General features: G+C 51.5%; 2 protein-coding genes across 2 annotated transcripts in view; one reads left to right on the forward strand and one right to left on the reverse strand.

Moving 5' to 3' along the window:
• Window positions 1-9566, forward strand: part of LOC135245174 (F-box only protein 11) — a 27676-nt gene extending 18110 nt beyond the window's left edge. The window contains exons 7-22 of the mRNA XM_064318088.1: window positions 364-496; window positions 747-853; window positions 1061-1172; window positions 1326-1432; window positions 2146-2283; window positions 3482-3699; window positions 4075-4255; window positions 4492-4614; window positions 4785-4870; window positions 5351-5427; window positions 5670-5813; window positions 6153-6263; window positions 6682-6789; window positions 7063-7171; window positions 7293-7391; window positions 7854-9566. Coding sequence (XP_064174158.1) covers window positions 364-496; window positions 747-853; window positions 1061-1172; window positions 1326-1432; window positions 2146-2283; window positions 3482-3699; window positions 4075-4255; window positions 4492-4614; window positions 4785-4870; window positions 5351-5427; window positions 5670-5813; window positions 6153-6263; window positions 6682-6789; window positions 7063-7171; window positions 7293-7391; window positions 7854-7983 — 1983 coding nt within the window. The 3' untranslated portion in view covers window positions 7984-9566. The remainder of the gene's footprint in view (window positions 1-363; window positions 497-746; window positions 854-1060; window positions 1173-1325; window positions 1433-2145; window positions 2284-3481; window positions 3700-4074; window positions 4256-4491; window positions 4615-4784; window positions 4871-5350; window positions 5428-5669; window positions 5814-6152; window positions 6264-6681; window positions 6790-7062; window positions 7172-7292; window positions 7392-7853) is intronic.
• msh6 (mutS homolog 6 (E. coli)) lies at window positions 9537-20828 on the reverse strand. Its single transcript, XM_064318086.1, has 10 exons — window positions 20431-20828; window positions 19070-19275; window positions 18068-18243; window positions 15115-17659; window positions 12714-13003; window positions 11626-11743; window positions 11285-11374; window positions 10797-10951; window positions 10118-10317; window positions 9537-9736 (listed from the first exon to the last, which is right to left on the reverse strand). Exons 1-10 carry the CDS (start codon window positions 20682-20684, stop codon window positions 9655-9657), a joined length of 4116 nt encoding a protein of 1371 aa, XP_064174156.1. The 5' UTR covers window positions 20685-20828; the 3' UTR covers window positions 9537-9654.
• Window positions 20829-21836: the final 1008 nt, after the last annotated feature.

Below are 21836 nucleotides of genomic sequence, written 5' to 3' on the forward strand. Positions count from 1 at the left end.
GCGCAAGTAGGAAGTTGGCTGTTCTGCAGTTGGTGCATGCGTGAGCGTGCGGTCTGATTGGGGCTGCAGTTGGCTGTTCTGCAGTTGGTGCATGCGTGAGCGTGCGGTCTGATTGGGGCTGCAGTTGGCGGTTCTGCAGTAGGTGCATGCGTGAGCGTGCGGTCTGATTGGGGCTGCAGTTGGCGGTTCTGCAGTAGGTGCATGCGTGAGCGTGCGGTCTGATTGGGGCTGCAGTTGGCGGTTCTGCAGTAGGTGCATGCGTGAGCGTGCGGTCTGATTCAGATTGGATCCAAACGGCTCATTTAAACCCTGATTAGCGTGGGCTACACTCATCCCGGCCTGGGGTTTTGGCTCCTCCCCCAGTACTATGACACCATCGAGGACGCCTTGGGCGGGGTCCAGGAGGCTCACTTCGATGGCCTGATCTTCGTCCACTCCGGGATCTACACGGACGAGTGGATCTACATCGAGTCCCCCATCACAATGATCGGTGCAGGTGTGTGGAACCCTGGGACTTGCAGTTCAGTACCATTTAATTTATGCTAGTTTAGGAAATAACTTATGGAATTCATAAATTTAAATTTGATTATTTGATTTCACTGAATTAAATTGGAGGTGTGCACAGAGCAGGCACAAGCTATCGAGTGGAGAGGGAAAAGAAAAGGGTGGCAGGGGAAAATTTGAATTAATTTTTTGTCACAAAAACATTTGTAATCCGCTTTTCCTCACACTGCTTTGTATTTCAGCCCCTGGAAAAGTGGCCGACAAGGTGATCATCGAGAACACCAGAGATTCCACATTCGTGTTCATGGAAGGGTCAGAGGATGCCTATGTGGGCTACATGACCATAAGGGTGAGGCCTCCACTTTCACCCCTTAAAACCTGCCCCTGCCCCTCCAGCATCTGTCACCCTCAGAGCCAAAGCCCTTCATAGCATGCTGTTCAGGGTGTGGTTGCATACTTTTATTCAAACCCTTTACCTGCTGTTGAGTTCATTGGCTGGGGCTTGGTCACATGGGCAGGGATGATGTCATAATGGCTCCTGTTTCCCCTTCTGTAGTTCAACCCTGACGACAAGTCGGCCCAGCACCACAATGCCCACCACTGCCTGGAGATCACCGTCAACTGCAGCCCCATCATCGACCACTGCATCATCCGCAGCACCTGCACAGGTGAGCACGTGCTCAGTCCAGCCAAGTCCAGGTTGCTCTGAAAAGTAGTGGAGGATTCTGGGTAATGTGGTTTTTGTCGTATATGGTTTTTTGGTGTAAAGAATGCTGGGTACCGCAGTGTTTAACCCACCCTGTTTCCTCCTGTCGTTGCAGTGGGCTCGGCTGTCTGCGTGAGTGGCCAGGGGGCGTGTCCCACTATCAAGCACTGCAACATCAGCGACTGTGAGAACGTGGGGCTGTACATCACTGACCATGCGCAGGTAAGACGCGCCACTGTACTCAGATAAACAGGACCGACTCAGAAGATTCACAGATCACAGCGCTATATTCTGGAGTTATCCAGCGTGCTCCAGCTTATGACCAGAGTATTGGGTTCAGGCACCGGTGAGGTTAAGGACAAAACAGACAACCTGTGAACATAATATTACATCATGCAGAACACAAAGCTAGGTACTCAAGTGGTCAGCCTACAGCATGTAACTATGTGGCAGACCAAATACTGCTGAAAATGGTGCTGTGCACTCAACACATTATCAATAAAGATGTTTAAATAACTAGTAGGTGTCCAGTGAATTGCAGTATTTAATTAGATGAATAAAGTTTTAGTAAGTCTTGTTTTTATTGAGCACAATGGTGGTTTCAAGTTGTGAAATAAAATGTTAATAATTCTTTCTAATGTATAATTTATATATTGTTGTATTGGTTACAGCGCAGTAAAAAAAAATAGTTTGTCATAACTCCAAGGGCGAACCAGTATGTCAGGATTACACTTCTGGCGTGGTTTAATAGTGTAATAATATTAATAGTGTGGCCCTTGAATGGCTTGTTAAACAGCATCCTATTGTGTCAGTGCTGTAAAGCAAACAAAGTGGTTTCATGAGCAGTCCCTGGCTCACTGCGTGTTTGTTCTTCTTCTCTGTGAAGCACACCCGGTTACTCTGCTGTGGTTTGATGGCACTGTCCTTCCCTCCAGGGTATATACGAAGACAACGAGATCTCCAACAACGCGCTGGCGGGGATCTGGGTGAAAAACCACGGCAACCCCATCATCAGACGGAACCACATCCATCACGGGAGGGACGTGGGCGTGTTCACCTTCGACCACGGCATGGTAATCCCCCAGAGCTCCTTACAGCCCACTGCTGGTGAATATGGCCGCAACAGTGACACTGTACATCAGAGACTGTACAGACAGAGACTATGGAGGGGAGAGACTGCCAGGGAAGAAACAAGACGAAGAGACTGAGGAGAGACTGCGCGGGAGACTGTAAGAGAGACTGTAAGAGAGACTGTGGAGGGGAGAGACTGCGCAGGGAGAGACTGTACAGACAGAGACTGTGAAGGGAGAGACTGGAAGTGAGGAGAATGCAGAGGAGGAGACTGTAGGAGAGACTGTGAGGGAGAAACTAAGACAGAACTGCAGGAGAAACTGTACAGCAAGACTGTGAGGAGAGCTGTAGGAGAGACTGCGGAAAGAGAGCAGACTGTGCAGGAGAGAACTGTAGGACAGAGACTGTGAAGGGAGAACTGTAGAGGAGACTGCAGAGGAGAACTGTAGGCAGAGACTGTGCAGGGGGGAAACTGTAGCAGACAGACTGCAGGAGAAACTGTACAGACAGACTGTGGAGGGGAGAGACTGTACAGGCAGAGACTGTAGAGGGAGAGAGACTACAGACAGGAACTGCAGAGAGAGAGACTGTGTACAGGCAAAGACTGTAGAGGGAGAGTCTGTACTGGCAGAGACTGCAGAAGGAGGCTGTAAGGAGAGGCAAGGGAGATGTAGGGAGACTGCAGGATCTGGTGCAGACGCAGAGGAGGACGTAAGCAGATGGGAAGACTTGCAGCAGAGATGCGGAGAGAGCATGGGAGGACTGCAGGGAGGACTGATAGCAGACTGTAGAGAGTCTGTGTGCAGAGCGCGAGAGCTGTGGGAGAATTAGAGGAAGACTGAGCAGCTAGAGGAGGTCGTGGGCGAGATGCGGAGAGAGCTGCGGGGAGGGGGAGCCGTTTGAGGGAGTGTAAACGAGTCATCTCTCCAGGTGGGCGCAGGCAGTCTTAATCCCCAGCTGGTGCTCTGTGTCGGCTGCCGCCTCTCAAAAAAATAAATATTTATTCATCCGTGAGTCATCCAGTCGAGTCACTGGATCTGCAAGGTCCTCCTCTCCTCCCTTCACAGAAGTTCAGCTTAAATCTGAGGCGCTTTCTTCATTATGTAATATGTAAATTTATGCACATGGGCTTGCTGTTGGCTTCCGCGCGACCAAGCGGAGCCCTTTTTTTAACACACGGCTCTCTGTCTCCCCCCGCAGGGCTACTTCGAGAGCTGCAACATCCACAGGAACCGGATAGCGGGCTTCGAGGTGAAGGCGTACGCCAACCCCACGGTGGTGCGCTGCGAGATCCACCACGGCCAGACCGGCGGCATCTACGTGCACGAGAAGGGGCGGGGCCAGTTCATCGAGAACAAGATCTATGCAAACAACTTCGCCGGCGTGTGGATCACCTCCAACAGCGACCCCACCATCAGGTGGGTGCAGGTTCCCCTGCCTCGGCAGGGGGGTGGTGAGGCTGGAGGCGCCCGGTTTGTAGGGCTGACGCAAAGAAACCACAGAGGCTTTCTTCACTCGCATACCATTCATGTTTAACACATGCTGTCAAAGTCATGACAGTCTTGCCAGCTAACTTTTTTTGCCTGTGAAATCAATTTTCTCTTTTTAAGTGATGAAAGATCTATACATGAAATGAAGATATATACTTCAAATTTATAAACAGGAAGATTGTAACATTTTCTTTTGATATGAAGTTACGTCATTTCTAAGCCCAAGAGCTGGTGGTCTGAAATGGGATGTCTGTTCTATGTAGATATTCATCTAAAATTCACTTCTCACTTTTTTTAATCCAGGAGCAATGCCATCTACAACGGCAACCAAGGCGGAGTTTACATATTCGGGGACGGACGAGGCCTCATAGAAGAAAACGATATCTACGGCAACGCCCTGGCGGGGATCCAAATCCGGACTAACAGCTGCCCCATCGTCCGACACAACAAGATCCACGACGGCCAGCACGGGGGCATCTACGTGGTGAGCAGGCTGCAGGCTCAGCGCACGCTTTCACATCCAGTCACGGTGCACGCGCTACGCTCACGCGTGTGCACTCACACTACGCGTCACACTCCGCTCACGCGTGTGACACACTCGCCACGTGCACTCTCACATGTTCAGTGAGAAATGCAGTCACTGGTTCAGTGAGAAATGCAGTCTCAGGATGAGAGGGTCTGACCTCTGTCTGTCTGTCTGTCCCGCGTTTCCCCCCTCAGCACGAGAAGGGGCAGGGCGTGATCGAGGAGAACGAGGTGTACAGCAACACCCTGGCGGGCGTGTGGGTGACGACGGGGAGCACGCCCGTGTTACGGAAAAACCGGATACACAGCGGGAAGCAGGTAACGGAGACCGGGGGGGAAGAGATGCCGTATGCACCTCACCTGTACAGTCCGTATGACGCCATCTTGTTTCGGCTGCACGCACCTGTGACTCTTCTTACTGAGTGCAGCAGTGTAACTTTTAAGTCATGTAAAGGGGAGGATCGCTCAGTCTGTTGTTCTCTGCACAGGTGGGCGTGTACTTCTATGACAACGGTCACGGCGTTCTGGAGGACAACGATATCTATAACCACATGTACTCCGGGGTCCAGATCAGGTGAGCGTCCGCCGCCGCTCCTGGCCGCGGTGGGGCCGTTTGGTGTAATGGTGAAAGGGCTGGACTGGTAACCCAGAGGGTTGCAGGCTCGAGTCCCAGACAGGGCACTGCTGCAGTTCCCTAGGTGCAGCAGTATAAATGGGTGAACATGGGTAAAAGAGTAAGCAGTGTTAATACCATGTATATGGGTGTGCTCTAAGCAACTACGTAGTTAAATAAAGCCTTTGTTCCACATTTAAGTCACATTTAATTTGGTCAGCCAAAGGAACTGACTGTTTGTAGGGCTGATGTTGGCAGGTACAGTGGGAGCTCTTTCTGGATTGTTGTGATTTAATTGAAGCTTGTGGCAGAAAGCAGACTGCATATCTCACCCACGTGTTGAGGCGTGTTGATTAACACGCTGTTCTTTTGGCTGTTTGTTTCTGCACAGTGGACACTTTGCATCCATGCCTCTAACTGTTAATGTTCTCCCTGGTTCAGGACTGGCAGCAACCCCAAAATCAGGAGGAACAAGATCTGGGGAGGACAGAATGGCGGAATCCTAGTTTACAACTCCGGTAAGACTACTGCACGTCAAGAATACTGAATACTGCAATTCAGCCTTTGTTTTGCTGCGTCTCGGCTGTCAGAGAGCTGTTGTTTTTTGGCTGATCCGTGGGGCTGCTCTGTGATGATCAGCGGCGTGATGGTCTGCTCTGTGTTGCAGTTCTGTGTCTCTGTGCTGCGTGGCTCTATGGTGCCGCTCTTCGCATTTGATTGCTTTTGGCTGATTCGTTGGCATGTCTGTGCTCCGTCCCAGGTCTGGGCTTCATTGAGGACAACGAGATCTTCGATAACGCCATGGCGGGGGTGTGGATAAAAACGGACAGCAACCCCACGCTGCGGAGGAACAAAATCCACGACGGGAGAGACGGCGGGATCTGCATCTTTAACGGGGGGAGAGGTGAGGGGCGTGTCACAGAGACGAAAACTCACCTTCATTTCACGCCCGCGTCTTCATCCCTGCAGGAGCACACTGTGCTTCGGTTCTTTCAGCTGTTAATTTCTAGGGATTACTTCTCATGACATTTTGAGCTTAGCCTGTGAAAGCCCATAAATTCTTTCAACAAGCCACCTTAACTGTCTGTCCAGAAATGTATTCTTTAAAAAATTAATATAATAAAAAAATAAACATTCTCCCTACCTAAGCAAAAAGTGTGAAAGCTGAGGGGGCTGGCTTTATTGGTGTACCAGTGCGCCCTCTTCTGGTGGGAAGACATTTTGACGGTCTGTCCGTGCGCAGGGCTGCTGGAGGAGAACGACATCTTCAGAAACGCCCAGGCGGGCGTGCTCATCAGCACCAACAGCCACCCCATCCTGCGCAAGAACAGGATATTCGACGGCTTCGCCGCAGGTGAGCACCGCCGTGCCGGACGTCTGTGTTTGAGTACGGTTTACAGGCCTGCGACCGGAGAAGAACGCCGATGGGTCAAACGGCACGTCCTCATCGCCGTGGGAATTTTGGGTCTGGAAATGGGCGGAACTGTCACGCCAGTCACTCCATGATGGGAACCAATCGGTGTCTTCCTGTGAAAAGCCCTTTCGCCAGCCTTTTGGTCTCGTTGTTATTTACATTTCAGCTTTATTGGAATTTAATGGAGTCATATACCACTTCAAATTCACATGCATTCTTGTTTATGAATCCGAACCTATAGTGCTGCTTGGTTTATCTTCATTTCTGAATGACCGTGATATATTTTCTGCGAAGTCGTGCTGAAACGAGCGGGTGGTTTTTACGGTGTGCTAACATGGTGTTCCCCCCCCCCCCCCAGGCATCGAGATCACGAATCACGCCACAGCGACACTAGAAGGCAATCAGATTTTCAACAACCGCTTCGGGGGGCTGTTCCTGGCGTCAGGAGTCAACGTCACCATGAAAGGTAAAGCGAGCAAGGACTTAGCCTCACGCGAGTCGGGCGCTGTACGCTTGACTCCTCCCACCGGAGCTGTTCCGGTGTACAGCCAGCCAATACGAGCACTGTGACGGGTGATGAGGTTAAAGTTTCTTTGTTTACCAGACTCTCACATACCCGACAAGTTTCAGAACTTGGGACACAGGATGACGAGTTTGCTTCACGCCAGCACGAGAGCGTAACTGAGTGTTCTGTTAAAGCGGGCCACCGTGACCAACTGCACTTCCCCTCTTCTCTCAGATAACAAAATAATGAACAATCAGGACGCCATCGAAAAGGCAGTGAACAGGGGCCAGTGCCTGTACAAGATTTCAAGTTACACCAGCTACCCCATGCACGATTTTTACAGGTAAGCTCGCGCCCTCCCTCCAGCCCGAGAGTCCTCGTGCAGTTTTACACACTGTTGTATTCGTATGGGGAGGGGCATGGTGCGAGGCTGACGTTCCCTTTCTGCTCGTCTTCCTCCGCAGGTGTCACACGTGCAACACGACGGACCGCAACGCCATCTGTGTCAACTGCATCAAGAAGTGCCATCAAGGGCACGACGTAGAGTTTATTAGGCACGACAGGTCAGTCGCCGCCCCTTCTGGGACACGCCCTGTAATAAACCTGCCGGCTGGCCGAGCCCCGGCGCATCGAGCGCGGCTGCCCTGCCAGCGCTGTTCCCGCTCGCTATCGCTGCCGGGGCGTGTGGATTGCACCGTTCCCTCCTCCACTGGCTAAAACGAGTCATTAATGCTTACTGTGGCCTTGTGAGGATGCTGTGTTGGCTGGGTGTTTGCTGTTGAAATGGAGCTCCAAACGCACAGCAGTTTGAGCCATTCGTGGTTTTGCAGGATACAGTTACGCATCTTGAGTGACCGCCCCCTGCTGGTGGGATGGACTCAGTTCGCTAGCCTGCCTGCGGTGGAAATCAGAATGGCTCAAACTGTTCTTCCCGCACTGGATTTTTTTGTCTCTGAGATTAGTTTAGGAGGGCCCCTTGTTATGTATGCATTTAACCGCTCTTCCCTCTTCCCCTGCTGCTCCAGGTTCTTCTGTGACTGTGGAGCCGGGACCCTGTCGAACCCCTGCACACTCGCCGGAGAGCCCACGCATGACACGGACACTCTGTACGACTCCGCCCCCCCTATAGAGTCCAACACCTTGCAGCACAACTGAGCCGCAGTCCGCCCTTCTCTCACCCCCACCACCCCCCACCCCCCGGCCCCCCCGGCCCCCACGAGCCCATTAACTGAGCCCTGCGGAGAAATGGAGCTCCTGCCGCTCCACAGAGGGACTCCGTGTGTTAACCAAGTGTGCAGGGGAAAAAGACAAGCTAGACGTGTAATGAAAACACAAACTTAACAAAATTAAAAGAATAAACTTGGACAATGCAAAGCTGCCCCAGCTTTGAACTGAGAAGTTTATATATTTAAGAGGAAAAAAAAAAAAACAAGAAAAAACAGGATATTCTGCTGTCTGTGGATGTGGCGCTATATTTTTTTTCCTTGTACCCTTTTTCCTTCTTGCGATGTGTTCACAAAGAAGCCGGAATGAACGGAAGGTCGCACGACTGGGAGGAACAGAAGAATGCGCGACTCGAACGCAGGGGAACGCAAGCGGGCGGGGCGGGGCGCGTCCAAAAGGCAAGCAAAGGGACTGCCTTGCTCCCCCTCCCTCACGCCCCCCGGCCTGCAGGGGGCGCTGTCACAGGGAACCTCAGACTGCAGTTTTGTAAAGACGAGTGGTGAGCCATAGCCCACCCCTCCCGTAAAGGTGTGCTTGACCACGCCGCTACTTTCCCTGGGAACCGTTGCGCTGGTATGTGTATGGTTTAAAAAAAATGTGACCTAGCACTTCAGCTATTTTTTTTTTTTTTTTTTAACGTTGAGAAATTTGATTTTAATGCTTTCTCATGTAGTTTTGTATTTTCAAGCAAAAATCTTACTGTACTTGAATGTCTTATTTTATTATAATTTTTTTTTTTGTTAGGACACCCTAGACTTGCTGTAATCGTACTCATGTCCCAGTATCTAAGTTCTTTCTGTGAAAGAGAATTAAACAAAAAAAAAGTTTGGAAAAGAAAAACACTAAAAAAAATTATTCCTCCAGCAATGTTTTCAATTTTAAACGTGTTGAAAAAAGTAAAAATGCAAAAAAAAAAAAAAATTGGGTTTATAAATGTAAAGTTTGAGTGTTTTCATGAGACTGGTTGTGTGGAAGTTTGAGGCTGCGTTTTGACTTTTTGTAGTGCTATTTATATGTGGGCTAAGGAATGTGGTTCATAAGCCCCTCCCCCTTCATAATCCAGACAGTGAAAATTTGATAATGGCTTTAAATTTTTTTTTTTTTTGCCTCTTGGGACAAATTGAGAAGGGAACGAGAAGGCCAGAATCGGTCTCGTGAAAGCACTGCGATTGGTGGGCCGCACTGCTCCGAATATTCCGAGCCGTGTGGCCTCGTTTCATTGGCTGTACCATACATTGCTGGAGCGCATATTAAGTAAGCTTCTTGCTATATTGAAGCTGAGACTAATATCTACACAGCTGTATACAGTTTCTTAGCTTTTTCATTCATGTGTATTGGTGACTGTGGGTTCTCATACGGCCTGAATTGTATGCATGTACCATAACATCTAGACTTAATATATTGTGGAGTATTCAATAACCATTATGTAGATGCTAGTATGAATTAAAAAGGGTTTAATTTCCTAGAAAAGAAAGGAAAACTGGTCATTTTTAAAAATAAACTTTATTAGATCATTTCAGTTGTGAGAATTTAATGAGTGACGAACGTGAAAATGGGGGACGGGTCCGGGGACGATGAAGGTGGAAGAGCCGCGGGTTTCCTTTACAGCTCGTTGATCATCCGGACCAGAGAGGCGAAACGTTCGCCGGTCGGTTTGGGGTCTTCGGCGAGTGAGCACAGCTGCCTGTCGGGGGAGGAGGAGGAGGGGGGGATTTTGCACTTCAGTTTTGAGAATGCACCATGTCGGGCGTTATAGATAACATTACTGCACAGTGCAGGATTCCAATCCTCAACCAACAACAGTAACCGTAGACTGGCCTTCCTCTGGCCTCCTCTCGGTTATGGTAGAAGTATATCCCTCTTGGACTGGCAAACTACAGCTTCAAATGGCAGGACACTAGAAATAACCTGCCTGGCCTGTTCATCCTAAGCGTCAAGGCCTGAAATATCCACTCTGCCACCTGTTTTAATAACGGAGGTGTCTGGACTGACCAATTCTGCCACGAGTGCAGTTTTGGGCCCAAAATTCTAAATGAAAGCACTAAGCTGTGGACTTGGCACATACCTGAAGACCCGGAGGGTGACCGTGCTCCTCTCAAACTCCCTGGCCTTCCGGTGTCCTGATTGGATGACCTCCTCGGGGAGGCTGGCCAGCCGGGCGGCGTTGAACCCGTAGCTCTTGGGGCACGCCCCCCTGATGAACTTGTACAGGAAGGTGATGGTCTCCTGGCTGGGGTCCTCACACTCGTTCTCTACCATACAGGCCTGAAAGAACCAGAGTTATCGGTTTGTCACTTGGTGCTTTTGGGTACACCACTGCATCGAAGACACACCCATCAGACAGGAGCAAATGTGTTCTCCAAAGACTTTCGTAAAACACTGCAAATTGATTGTAGTGTCAACATAATGCTCAAGGTGAACATTTTCGCATTTTAAATTCACTCCAGATTTAATGCAGGTGTTAAGTTCTGGGTGTACGAGGCAAGTGATTTGTGAATTTCATTATTTATTAAGCATCTCAAGAATTGAAAATAAATTTTCAAGCTGCTGTGTGTAAAATTTTGACATTTAGCTGTAAAAAAAGTTACACAAGATTGGAAAAAGTTTCTTTGATTCAATAAGGACCCGTCATAATAAAGATGTTTAAGAGCCCTGGAAACCCTGACGTAGACGGTCCTGTCCCACAATCCCATGCGGTCGGTCGGCCGTTCGCTCAGATTCCGGCGGGAGCCGCAGACGCTCACCATGTGTCCCAGCCGGACGGCGGGGTCCCGGGCGTGGTCCTCCACCAGCGAGTGGTAGTGGGTGGAGAACAGCGTGCGGCAGCGGATCCTCTCGGCCAGCTCCTTCACCACCGCGCTGGCGATGGCCGTGCCGTCGTAGGTGGCCGTGCCCCTGCCTGCGCCGAGAGGGAGGGTCAGACGGGGCATCCGAAAGCAGGGCGCTGCCCTGTATCAACGCCCAAGCATCACTTCACAATTGAGAGGCGAATGGTTCCAATTCAGTGCGTCCGATGCCCATTAAGGAGCGTGGCCAAGGAAAATGACGTCAACAGTGGTTCTGCGCCTTGGGATGTCTGTTCATAAATACTCAAAGAAATGGCAGTAGAGACCATCGCCTCCTCTAGCTAGGAAGTAGCGAGGGCAGTAAGAATGAAGCACCGTCCTGCTGGTCTGTATGATGTGTGGCTGTGCCCCCAGGGGCCCAGGCTGGAGCAGGGGAACACCCTTACCCAGTTCATCCAGGAGCACGAGGGAGTGGTTGGTCCCGTGGTGGAGGATGCTCGCAGTCTCGCTCAGCTCCACGTAGAAGGTGCTCTCCCCTGTGCAGGCAGACACAGAGTGTGAGGAGCCAAAATCTAACTAATTCTACCCCACCCCCCTAATGGTGCTGTGAGATTCCTGACATGGGGCTTTTTTCTACCCACCCCCACCCGCTGTGCCAGGTGGCGTGTGAGATCTGGGGCCCCACCCCTACCCGCTGTGCCAGGTGGCGTGTGAGATCTGGGGCCCCACCCCTACCCGCTGTGCCAGGTGGCGTGTGAGATCTGGGGCCCCGCCCCTGCGGACTCACCGGACATGATGCGGTCCGAAGCGCCGAGCCTGGTGAAGACCCGGTCCACCGGGGTGAGACGCAGGCTCTCTGCCGGAACGTAGCAGCCCAGCTGGGCCAGGATCACCACCAGCCCGCACTGGAGAACGAGAGATGCACAATTTCTCCTTACACAGCTCCACAGAGGACTAAAAAACCCGAACTTAAAGGGCTAGTTCATTTTATAGGGTATACAGTTTTTTGTAAACATAACATTGCTGTACAAGCTACAGTTGCAGTTACAGTTAACTGCAGTTTACAGTTATTTGAAGTGTATTTATTGGTTGTAAACCACAAACTTGCAAATGTCAGCAGTTATAAAGCCTGCAGGTTGTCAAAAACATCTGCGTGCATCTAAAATTATCCTTCTCCACATACAAAAACCCACACAAAACTGAAATATGAAAAACTCTATAAAATAAACTATCCCTTTAAGACATACCCTGACATGCACTTGCTCTCTGTCTCAGCAGAGCTGAAAGTTTTGTCAAATTCAGGTGAAGCGTGTTTGACTTGTGGCTTTTGTGGAGTTCCATTCAGTGTGGGTGCTGTTATTTTAAGATGCCAAACGGTGCTTCATCCTTCCTGACAGATGCACGCTGCAAACAGCTGCTGATTCTGAGACCGGGGTGAGAAGATGGGGGTAGACAGTTCTGACGGCCACCTACGCCACAGACTCAAGGACATAAAGTCCTGTCAATGAGTCATAAACTCTGCCTTCGGCACATTTTGTAAAATGTTTTTTAAACAAAATATGTGTTAGTCTCGTTTTGCACACGGTTATGAAAGCAATATAAAAACAGCTTAAAATTGCTGATCCAGGATCAGCTTTCATCAACAAAGCATTCTGAATAGCATATGGACTCTGATCAGCCACACAGGGCTCAATTTATATAGAACATGAACATTAATCTGTTGTAGATCTTCAAAATCTTTCAAACAAAAAATGAAGGCATTTAAAAATGTTAAAAGCTGTTCTTGATCGTGTCTGAATGGAGCCCGTTGTCTGGGAGTAAGGACCTCTAAAGCGCTCAGTACGCTGGCACGGCGGGCACGGTGGGCACACACACCTGCCTCATCAGGGTGGACTTGCCGCCCATGTTGGGCCCCGTGACGAGCACGCAGGAGGCCCGCTCTTCGTCCTCGCCGCACTCCTCGTCTCCCTCGCCGCGGCAGCCGATGAAGATGTCGTTGGGGATGAAGTCGTCCCCGAAGAAGGTGGTGGTGACGCAGGGGTGGCGGGACCCCCGCAGGTCCAGGAAGGGCCGGGATTCGGGGGCGTCCCCTGGGAGGAGCACCTCGGGCCGGGCCATGGGGCCGTCCCCACCCTGGCTGTACCGGGCCAGGCACAGCAGCACATCTGCATGGGGGAGAGTCAGGAAGTGACAGAATGATGTAATTTCCTCTCGAGTACGCTGGACAGAAGCATGAGGAGAAACAGTGTCTGCTGTAGAGCAGGGATCTATACTGCAATATTGTACAAAAACAACAGTAAATTATAAAATGTATACATGTATATTTTTCTGCTTTCACATTTATATCTGTTTTTACAAATACAAAGAATTCCAAAAATCTAATGTCATTATTAATGTGTAATCTAAACAGTATTAATGTGTAAACCTGACAAGGTTTATTTTATCTGAAAAAGTCAAATCTCAAATGTTAAACATTTCAGCCAGAGAGGAGTGGGCCTTGAAAAAGTTTGCAAACCCCGTGATCATCCCTTCTGGAGAATACGGTCTAATGGGTTAATACTGCTCAATTGTTCTCAATAAATAATGTGTTGCTATGGAGAACTAGCCATTTTCAATTTCTGCCAGCTGATCCCGATTTGGGTTGAGTACGGGTTAGCCAATCAAATTCATTTCTTGTGTAAACTTGTCCAGCATGTCATTGGTCCTCTCAACCTGCCATTCTAATCAATCCCCAGAGTGTAATAATTCTGTCCCCATTGCCCTCTTCAGATGCGAGCATTCTGCCTCAAAATGGCTGCTGTAGCCCACCATGGATGCTGGCCCCGCCCCCTCGCTCAAACGCGTCTCCAGATCGTGAGATGAGATGTTACATAAATGCATTCTCCTCGTCCAAAGAGGATTAAAAACGGCTGCGGGGGGGGCTGGGGTACCGCCGTTTCTATTCCCCCCACCCCCCCCTTCCTCAGAGTCATCAATTATTAACAGCATAACGCTCCCCCTGCCCGTCTCTCGCTGCAGAGACTGCATCAGGCGTGGCAGCCTGTCGGCCGGGGGCTAATCCTCGCTGAGGAGCCCGTACTGCAGCGGGCCGGAGGCAGAACTGCAGGCCCTGAGAGAGACACTGCTGTACGCCTGCCCCGCCCACTCTCCCCTAAAGGGCTCTCAATTCCACAGGCCCGGCATTAGCAGATCATCATCTTCATATGGGCTTCTGCAGCTTTACTGCAAGGTCGATAGACGTACAGGAAGTAGCCAAAAACCCAGCAATTCAGCAAAGAAAAAAATGCCCAATCCCTTCGATTTTATTTTGGGAAGATGAATGAAAAACAGAATGATCATACTACCCTTGTAAATTCTCTCTCCAGCAGTATTCTCTCCTCACAGGCAAGTCCTGCCTTCTTTATTAAACCGGCATCAGCTAATGTTGCACCTGGCAGACTATTGGGTGCAAGGAACGTATCCAGGGCAACAAAACAACCGCCTGAAACCAAGCCTACATCCTCTGTTGCAGTTTAGCTATTCTAGCTTCCTTTCTTTGGTGCAGCTGATTTTTTTTAGGACATGTTAGAAAGTGTACATGATGCTGTGCAGACCAGATGTGTTGCAGCAGTGCTACACACTCTCACTCTGCTTCTACTCTGATCACTCTGAAGGCGTGCAGATGTACACGGTCCCGTGATCACCTCTGTGCACCAGGACCGGAGTAAAGCCCATTTCAACCAAATCGATTCACAAGAGAAACTGAAATGCAGTTCATTTGCCAAAAAAATAAATAGAACACTGAGACTTTTACCAAGTTTGAATTTCAGTTCCTCTTCTGAAGTGACAGAAGAGGTAACAGAACTGATCCCCATTGCTGGTGTGTACATTTCTCCCTGTAATTGGGCCATCGTTCCCTCAGTGTGAGTGTGTGTCCATGCAGTGGAGTGTGTGTACACCTGTGTGTCCATGCAGTGGGGTGTGTGTACATCTGTGTGTCCATGCAGTGGGGTGTGTGTACATCTGTGTGTCCATGCAGTGGGGTGTGTGTACACCTGTGTGTCCATGCAGTGGGGTGTGTGTACATCTGTGTGTCCATGCAGTGGGGTGTGTGTACATCTGTGTGTCCATGCAGTGGGGTGTGTGTACATCTGTGTGTCCATGCAGTGGAGTGTGTGTACATCTGTGTGTCCATGCAGTGGAGTGTGTGTACACCTGTGTGTCCATGCAGTGGAGTGTGTGTATATCTGTGTCACTGTGCAATGGGGCGTGCCTGCATGCATGCGTGTGCTCTCACCCAGCACGGCCATGCACTCCACGGCGGTCTGCCAGGCCCTGTAGTTCTTGTCGAAGTTGTAGAAGAGGCGCCTCATGCAGTCCTTGAGCGCGGCGTCCCTCTTCTCCTCCCAGCCCTGCAGCTCGGCGAACAGCCTCTCGATCTCCCGCGTCCAGTACCGCTTCCAGCCCTTCTTGGTGGACTTCACCTCGTACTCCCGTGGGATGTTCCGGTCCGAGACGCTGTCCGGCACCTCCATCTGGTAGCGGTTCCGGCCCGTGCCCCAGTAGGCCAGGCTCTTGCAGGCCAGCCGCTTCTTCTGCCGGTCCAGGTACTCCTGCAGGCCCCTCTCCGTGTCCTTGATCCCCGCCAGGGCCTGGTCGTACTCGGGGTCGAAGCCGGTCTTGGGCGTGATCACGCCGGTGGTGCGGGCCTTCTGGTGGTCGAAGGCCGTCTCCCAGCGCTGGAGCTCGGCGGAGAGGTCCGGAAACAGGCCCTCCCCGCCGTCCGCCTGGCACACCGCCACCTGCCGCAGCAGCCGGGACCGGAAGCCCTCGGTGGCGGCCGGCTCCAGGGCGGAGACGATCAGCCGCATGGTCTTGAAGCCCTCGAGCGCGGACAGGAAGTCGGCGATCTTGCGCTTGCTGTAGGTGATCTCCTCGTAGAGCACGGCGCGGCTGTCGGGGTGGCCCTGGCTCTTCAGCGGGGTCCCCATGCTGTGGATCTTGCTCAGGAGCCTCTCCAGGTCCGGGAGCTTCTTCAGCAGCTCGGCGGCCTCGCTGGCGGGGCCCGGGGCCCCCATCAGGTCCTCCAGGGCGTCGAGGCGGTCCAGGATGGAGGCGGGGCTGCAGAGCGGGGCGCACAGCCACTGCTTGAGCAGCCGGCGGCCGAAGGGCGTGCAGCAGGAGTCCAGCCGCTCCAGCAGGGTGCCCTCGCCGCCGCCCGTCGACCCGTTCTGCAGCACCTCCAGGTTGGCCAGCGTCACCCCGTCCAGCACCATGCGCTGCCGGGCCTGCCCAAAGAACCCGGCCTCCCCGTCGGCCCGCTCCATCTCCACGTCCACGGGGACGTACTCCTCGAAGTTGGCCATGGAGACCAGCTCCTGGTCCACCAGGCACTTCTTCAGGTAGAAGAGGCAGCCGCCCAGGGCGGACAGGGCCAGCTCGTGGCCCTCGCCCGGGGTCAGGCCCAGGGAGTCGCTCTCGGCGGTCATGGCCTTGAGCGCGGCCGGGAGCCCGTCGCCCTCTTGGAAGTAGTCCTCCTCCGCCAGCGTCTTCAGGGTCCGGGAGGCGTCCCAGAACTGGGCCCCGGGCGCCAGCGCCTCCTGCAGGGCGGAGGCCAGAGAGGCCTTCAGGAGCTTCTGGGTCTCGGGCGACAGGCCGCCCCGCTCGAACAGCACCTGGGCGGGGGGGTGGTGGGCCGTCAGCGTGCGCAGGCGCGAGCAGTGCCGGTCGTCCCGGAACTGGCCCAGGTGGAAGCGGCCCACGGAGGCGTCGATGAAGGCCACGCCGTAGGACCTGGGCCCGGCCGCGCCCTCGCCCTCCAGCCTCTCCTTCAGGCTCAGCAGGTAGCGGCTCTGCGTCTCGGCCGGCGCCCCGTCCAGCACGCTGTAGGTCTGCGTGCCCCTGGTGATCACCCGGCACACCTCCCGCCGCACCACCCGGTCGAACTTGGTGGGCCGGGCGATGGTGCGGCAGCGCGCCTCCATCATCTCGGGGGTCTCCGTCTGCTCCACCCGCGCCACCTTGTAGCCCTTCTGCACCAGGCCGTCGGAGAAGCGGGCGAAGCCGATCTCGGGGAAGCCCGAGTGCGCCCAGGTGCCGCGCATGAAGGCCAGGCCCAGCTCGCTCACGCCCACCACCGCGTCCATGTGGTAGAGCTCGTAGAACTTGCCCACCTTGTAGAAGAGCACGGTGTCGGCCATCTCCGCCTTCAGCTGCCACCAGCGCCGCATGCCCGGGGTGCACTTGTTCAGGAAGTCGTCGGGCACGTACAGGCTGCCGGGGTCGTAGTCCGGGTCGCCCTGGCGCCGCCGCCTGCCGTCCTTCCTGCGGCCCTCCTGCAGCCAGTCCAGCTTCTCGTGGTCCCAGACGGTGGCCCCCTCGCCGGCGGCCCCGCCCCCCTGGCTCTCGAAGCTCTCCGGGGCCGAGAAGGCCGACAGCTTGGACTTGGCGCCGGCGGAGACGGCGGCGGGCGCCTTCTTGGCGGGCAGGGAGGGGGCGGAGGGCGAGGCCTTGGGTTTGGCCGGCTTCTCCGCCGGGCGCTTGCGTTTGACCGGCTTGACGGGGCTGTCGGGCTCCGACCCGCTCTCCTCTTCCTCCTCCTCCTCAGCCTCGTCCACCCCGCTGCTGGCGTCTTCCTCCTCGTCCTCTTCCTCGCTGCTGCCGCCCGCCTTCTCGGGTTTGAACTCCTCGTCAGAGCCCTCGCTGTCGGACGCCTCCACGATGCGCCGTCTCTTGGGCTTCCGCTCTTCCTCGCCCCGGGCCCTGCCCGAGCGCCGGCTGGGTTTCAGCTTCACCTCCTCTTCCTCACCCAGCTCTTCATCCGACAGTGTAGATTTGTCAACCTGCAGGAAAAAGGCAGAGGTTAACTTGTTTAAAATACCTAGAAAATAAATACCTTTTTTTTTTTTTTTAAACAAAGGAAATGACAAGGAAACAAGGAAAATGGATGTGCTAAACACTTTATAGTGGTTTAACCATAACACAGGTTAACTTGTTTCAATATTCTCACATTTACCAACCCTGATATATTTTCCCACATTTGAGGTAACTATACAATATAAAAAGCGTCCTGAATTCAGTTAAAATTCACACATGTAGTACAGCAAGCCAATACAAAGCTCCTAGGTTAGGAGAACAGTAAGTAACAGAAATGCATCTGTGATACTGGCTTAAACCCTTTAAATCAGCACCTCTGGCTCACCTTGCAGGAAACACACAACAGCATGATCCTAAAGGGCACTGACACTAACCTCCATGTCCTCTTCCTCCTCCTCCTCGTCCTCAGACGGGTCTGTGCAGAGGGGCATCTGCAGCCTCTTCTCGGGGCTGTCGGACAGGGCGCGGTCCGCCAGCTCCATCGCCCGGCGAATCACGGGCTTCCCGCTGAAGAACGTGCCCCCCACCTTAGCGTCGCTGCTGTCCGAGCCTGGGGGGGGCAGAACAGCCGTCAGCCCAGCGGCGTGGGTGAGGTCACTGGCTCCCGCTCAGTGTAGCGTTAGCGCCATCTAAAGCAGGGGTCCCCAACCCCGGTCATGGGGAGCCGCAGGATCTGCTGGCTTTACGCAGCACTTAACCGTGCAGTTACATGACCCGGTGAGTTCACTCTTTTCCCCTGCTGTCCCACAGTCAATATTGGGCACTGATTTTAAGGTGAAACCAAAATCCCTGTGCATCTCCAGGACCCCAATGTTGGGGTCCACTGCTGGTCATCTATGGAACTCCATTTGAGAACACAGTTTGTTACCAGACACCACAACGGAGATGCACTGCCTTTCCAAACTTACACAGTATTAACCTCACAACAGTAAGTGAGGGAGGATCGTACAAACGGAGAAGGTACTCTTCAAAATCACCACAGGAATAACAGCCATTTTGCAGTAAGCAAAGCTCAGCGGTGACAAGAACCCCAGTGCACGGTGGCTATGGACTAAACCTGCACTCAGCATGTTCTGGGTATGAATCATGTGCGACATGACTGTTCTCCAAATGATTAAGTTATAATTTAACTGCTTCGCTGAAAACCCGACTTCACTGGGTGAACTGCATTATATTTAGTGTTGGGGATCACAGCCAGCTTGGATTTTCAGTGAGCACTATGCTAATCGTGACAGAACACAATATCATTAGTCACACACGAAATACCCTAAAGGAAAGATTAAGGAACGTCAATGAATTAAAATCTGCTAATTGAATGTATGACTCAAAACAACGGTGTTAAAGCATTTGACACCCTGGCAATAAGCCCCCCTCACCTTTGAACTCGCGGACGTACTTAACGCTGACCCAGCCGCGGGTCGGCGGTTCGTCAAAGAAGTGCACGTGCAGGCGCTGTTCCCGCCCGCGGCCCCTCATCTGCTGGCCGCTCAGGGGCTGCGGCACCACCATGCACGGCCACCAGGGGTGCCCTTCCAGCTTGGCCCACACCAGGGCACCCGCACTGAAAGGGCATGGCTGTGGGCTGAGGGACAGTTAACAGTCGGTTAATACCCCATCTGGAAAAAGGGGAAGGTGGTGGACAGGCAGCACTAAGGATTACGTTGCACACATTTACGAACACGTGTCTCTGAACTGAGCAGACTGATTCATTCCTTCACTAAATATGCAAAAGCAAACCAAAGCATGACGGTTCTGTGCCGAACAAGTGTCTGTTCAAGCCTTGACTTTCGACTTGAAGAAATTTTGTTAAATTCTGACTTGGCACAAAGTCACAGCATTACTGGCCTAAGTGCATCACCGGTCAACAAAGCAGAAGCATGTCAATCCTGGAATAACAATATTTAACTCAATGTTATACTAAACATTTGAACGTAGGAATGATGCAAGTTTCAAGCTTGCCAGGCTCCTAGGCTCTCTTGAGATTAGATCCGCAGCAATGTAGTTTAGCTCGCTTTGTCGCATACGCAAGTAAATGCCCCACACTAATCCCAGAATATTTGACAACAAGGTAACAAGATGTTCAATACTAAGGGCCAAATTCGTTGTTTGCATAGTTTGAAAACAGTGCATATTCACAACGGGGTTGTTCAGCAACCAGTTGTATGAAACACAAAGACAAGCATGCATGTAGCCGCAGGCCACAACATTTTGGCAGGGGGTGTTGAATTACATATTTTCCCGCCACATCCAGGCCCTTCCCCCCAGTGGACACATACCTAGAAAGTGAACGGGTGCGCAATCTTGCACCTCTCTGTGCACCCTCGGGAGTAACATAACAGTGACAACACATAGTTCAATTTGCAGTTTCCCTCAATTTTGCGTTAGAATGCACGAATGTATAGCGCTGGCAATCCAAGATGCTATAGCAAAGTGGCTCTTAAAACGAGCGAGGTAGCAATCGAGCAAGGTAAAGGAACTAATCCTTAACTAAGCGACCTTAACTAGCGAGCTAGCCACACAAAAGATAGCTAACGTTATAATGATGAGCTAGCCAACTAACAACATTCAGAACAATCACATCTCGGTGTTAAAATAGCAAGTGCACACTTCACTTTGTAATTAGCCAGCTAACGACAGCTATTGTCTAGTTAACGTTAGCTATCTTTGCTACTGCGAGTTACAAATTCCGGCTGCGTGCTTTTTCTGACCAGCAAAGCTATATACTTCTGGTCCTTACCTCTCTTTTACTGAAGGTGTTTTACCTTCAAAGAGTTTTCCGAAACTTCCTTTGGCGAGGGGCTTGTTAGCTTTCGCCTGGATCTTTTTAGTGTTCTGGGATGCTTCCTGTTTCGCCGCCTCCTTTGGAGAGGTGTTCGACTTTTTCACCGAGGATGGTACATCTGCTTCGGTGGGAGAAGGGCTGGGTTTCGTTTTGGTGGTGAGAGGCGGCGACTTCGAAAAAAATTTAAAGATAGTGCTTTGCTTTGCCATTGTTGTTTAGCTTACTTTTACTGTTACTTTAAGTGAAAGGCTTTTTGTCTTTAGCTAAGGATCTTTACATCCTACTCCTCACCCAGCTTGATTCACGTCCGACAGGCACACGTACTTGTCGCGCTCGCGGGAAAGAATCACGAGGTAAAGGAAGGGAGGGGTTTAAAGACAAACGTAGCCAATGGTGAGGCGCGCTGTATGTTTTGCGTGTCTCTGGCTGTGTCCCAAACCGCAAACTTCCATGCTCCACACTACCGTGCTCCGGAATACGCACTCCAGGCAATGCTTGGGACTATGCACTCCGAACCATGGAAGTGCAGTAGCACGGAGAAACAGTTAAATGAGTGGGATGCACTTCGTGACGACATCTGACCCATAACCTTTAACCTTTGCCGTAACTATCGGTAAAATTCCGGTAATAAACCTGAGGGGAATAACGTGAGAGTGAGAGGGCATATTATCGACCATCTGAAATGCTACCGCATTTATTTCATATTTAATCAAGCGGACTGGACTCCGTTACCTATTTAAATGCAAGTCTTGTAAAAATTACACATAACTGTCTAAATGGGGAAAAATCTTACTTAATACATATACATTTTAGTTATATTGATATTCTAATTAATTCCATAATCGCGAACATTAAGTTGTGCAAATGTCGCTTCTTCTTAATGGCTATTTTGCTTCCTGCTACTTGGGTTACAACTGTGAATATGTAACGGATCGCTAGAAATGCTAGTAGGGACCAGCCTTTTTCATATTAACCTAAAATACACAAGACAGGACACTTCTACAATATGATCTCAAGTAAAGACAAGTTCCATTAATCTCTATGCAGTGGCAGATACATGTCCCCGTAGCAACTAAAGCTAGCACTGGGCGAAAATCGCGAAAGTACTGAAAGAATTACCTCCGGAGGATAACAAGGACGTTTTTTTCTACATAACTAAGTACAGGTTGTTACTTTTATTTCGTCTATTTTACATAGACTACAGTTGAAAATCTGATGTTTTTCTGTCTACCGAACGAACCCGGTCGGTAGATGCTAACACTGAGTAGTAGTAGGCTACTGAAATATTATGATCTAGACTAACCAGTAGGCTAATATCAGCAACTTTTTGCGAGCTAGCCACTTCAATTGAATTCTCCTTT

This window comes from Anguilla rostrata, chromosome 18, assembly GCF_018555375.3.
Source record: "Anguilla rostrata isolate EN2019 chromosome 18, ASM1855537v3, whole genome shotgun sequence".
NCBI classification, from domain to species: Eukaryota; Metazoa; Chordata; class Actinopteri; order Anguilliformes; family Anguillidae; genus Anguilla; species Anguilla rostrata.

What these genes read in the sequence shown, in the direction of transcription:
- msh6 (XM_064318086.1), bottom strand. Translation starts at nt 20,684, where the DNA reads ATGGCAAAGCAAAGCACTATCTTTAAATTTTTTTCGAAGTCGCCGCCT. An exon ending in CGTGCTCCTGGATGAACTGG is followed by an intron (nt 10,952 to 11,284) that starts GTAAGGGTGTTC and finishes CTCTCGGCGCAG; the next exon opens with GCAGGGGCACGGCCACCTAC. An exon ending in GTCACCCTCCGGGTCTTCAG is followed by an intron (nt 9,737 to 10,117) that starts GTATGTGCCAAG and finishes CTCCCCCGACAG; the next exon opens with GCAGCTGTGCTCACTCGCCG.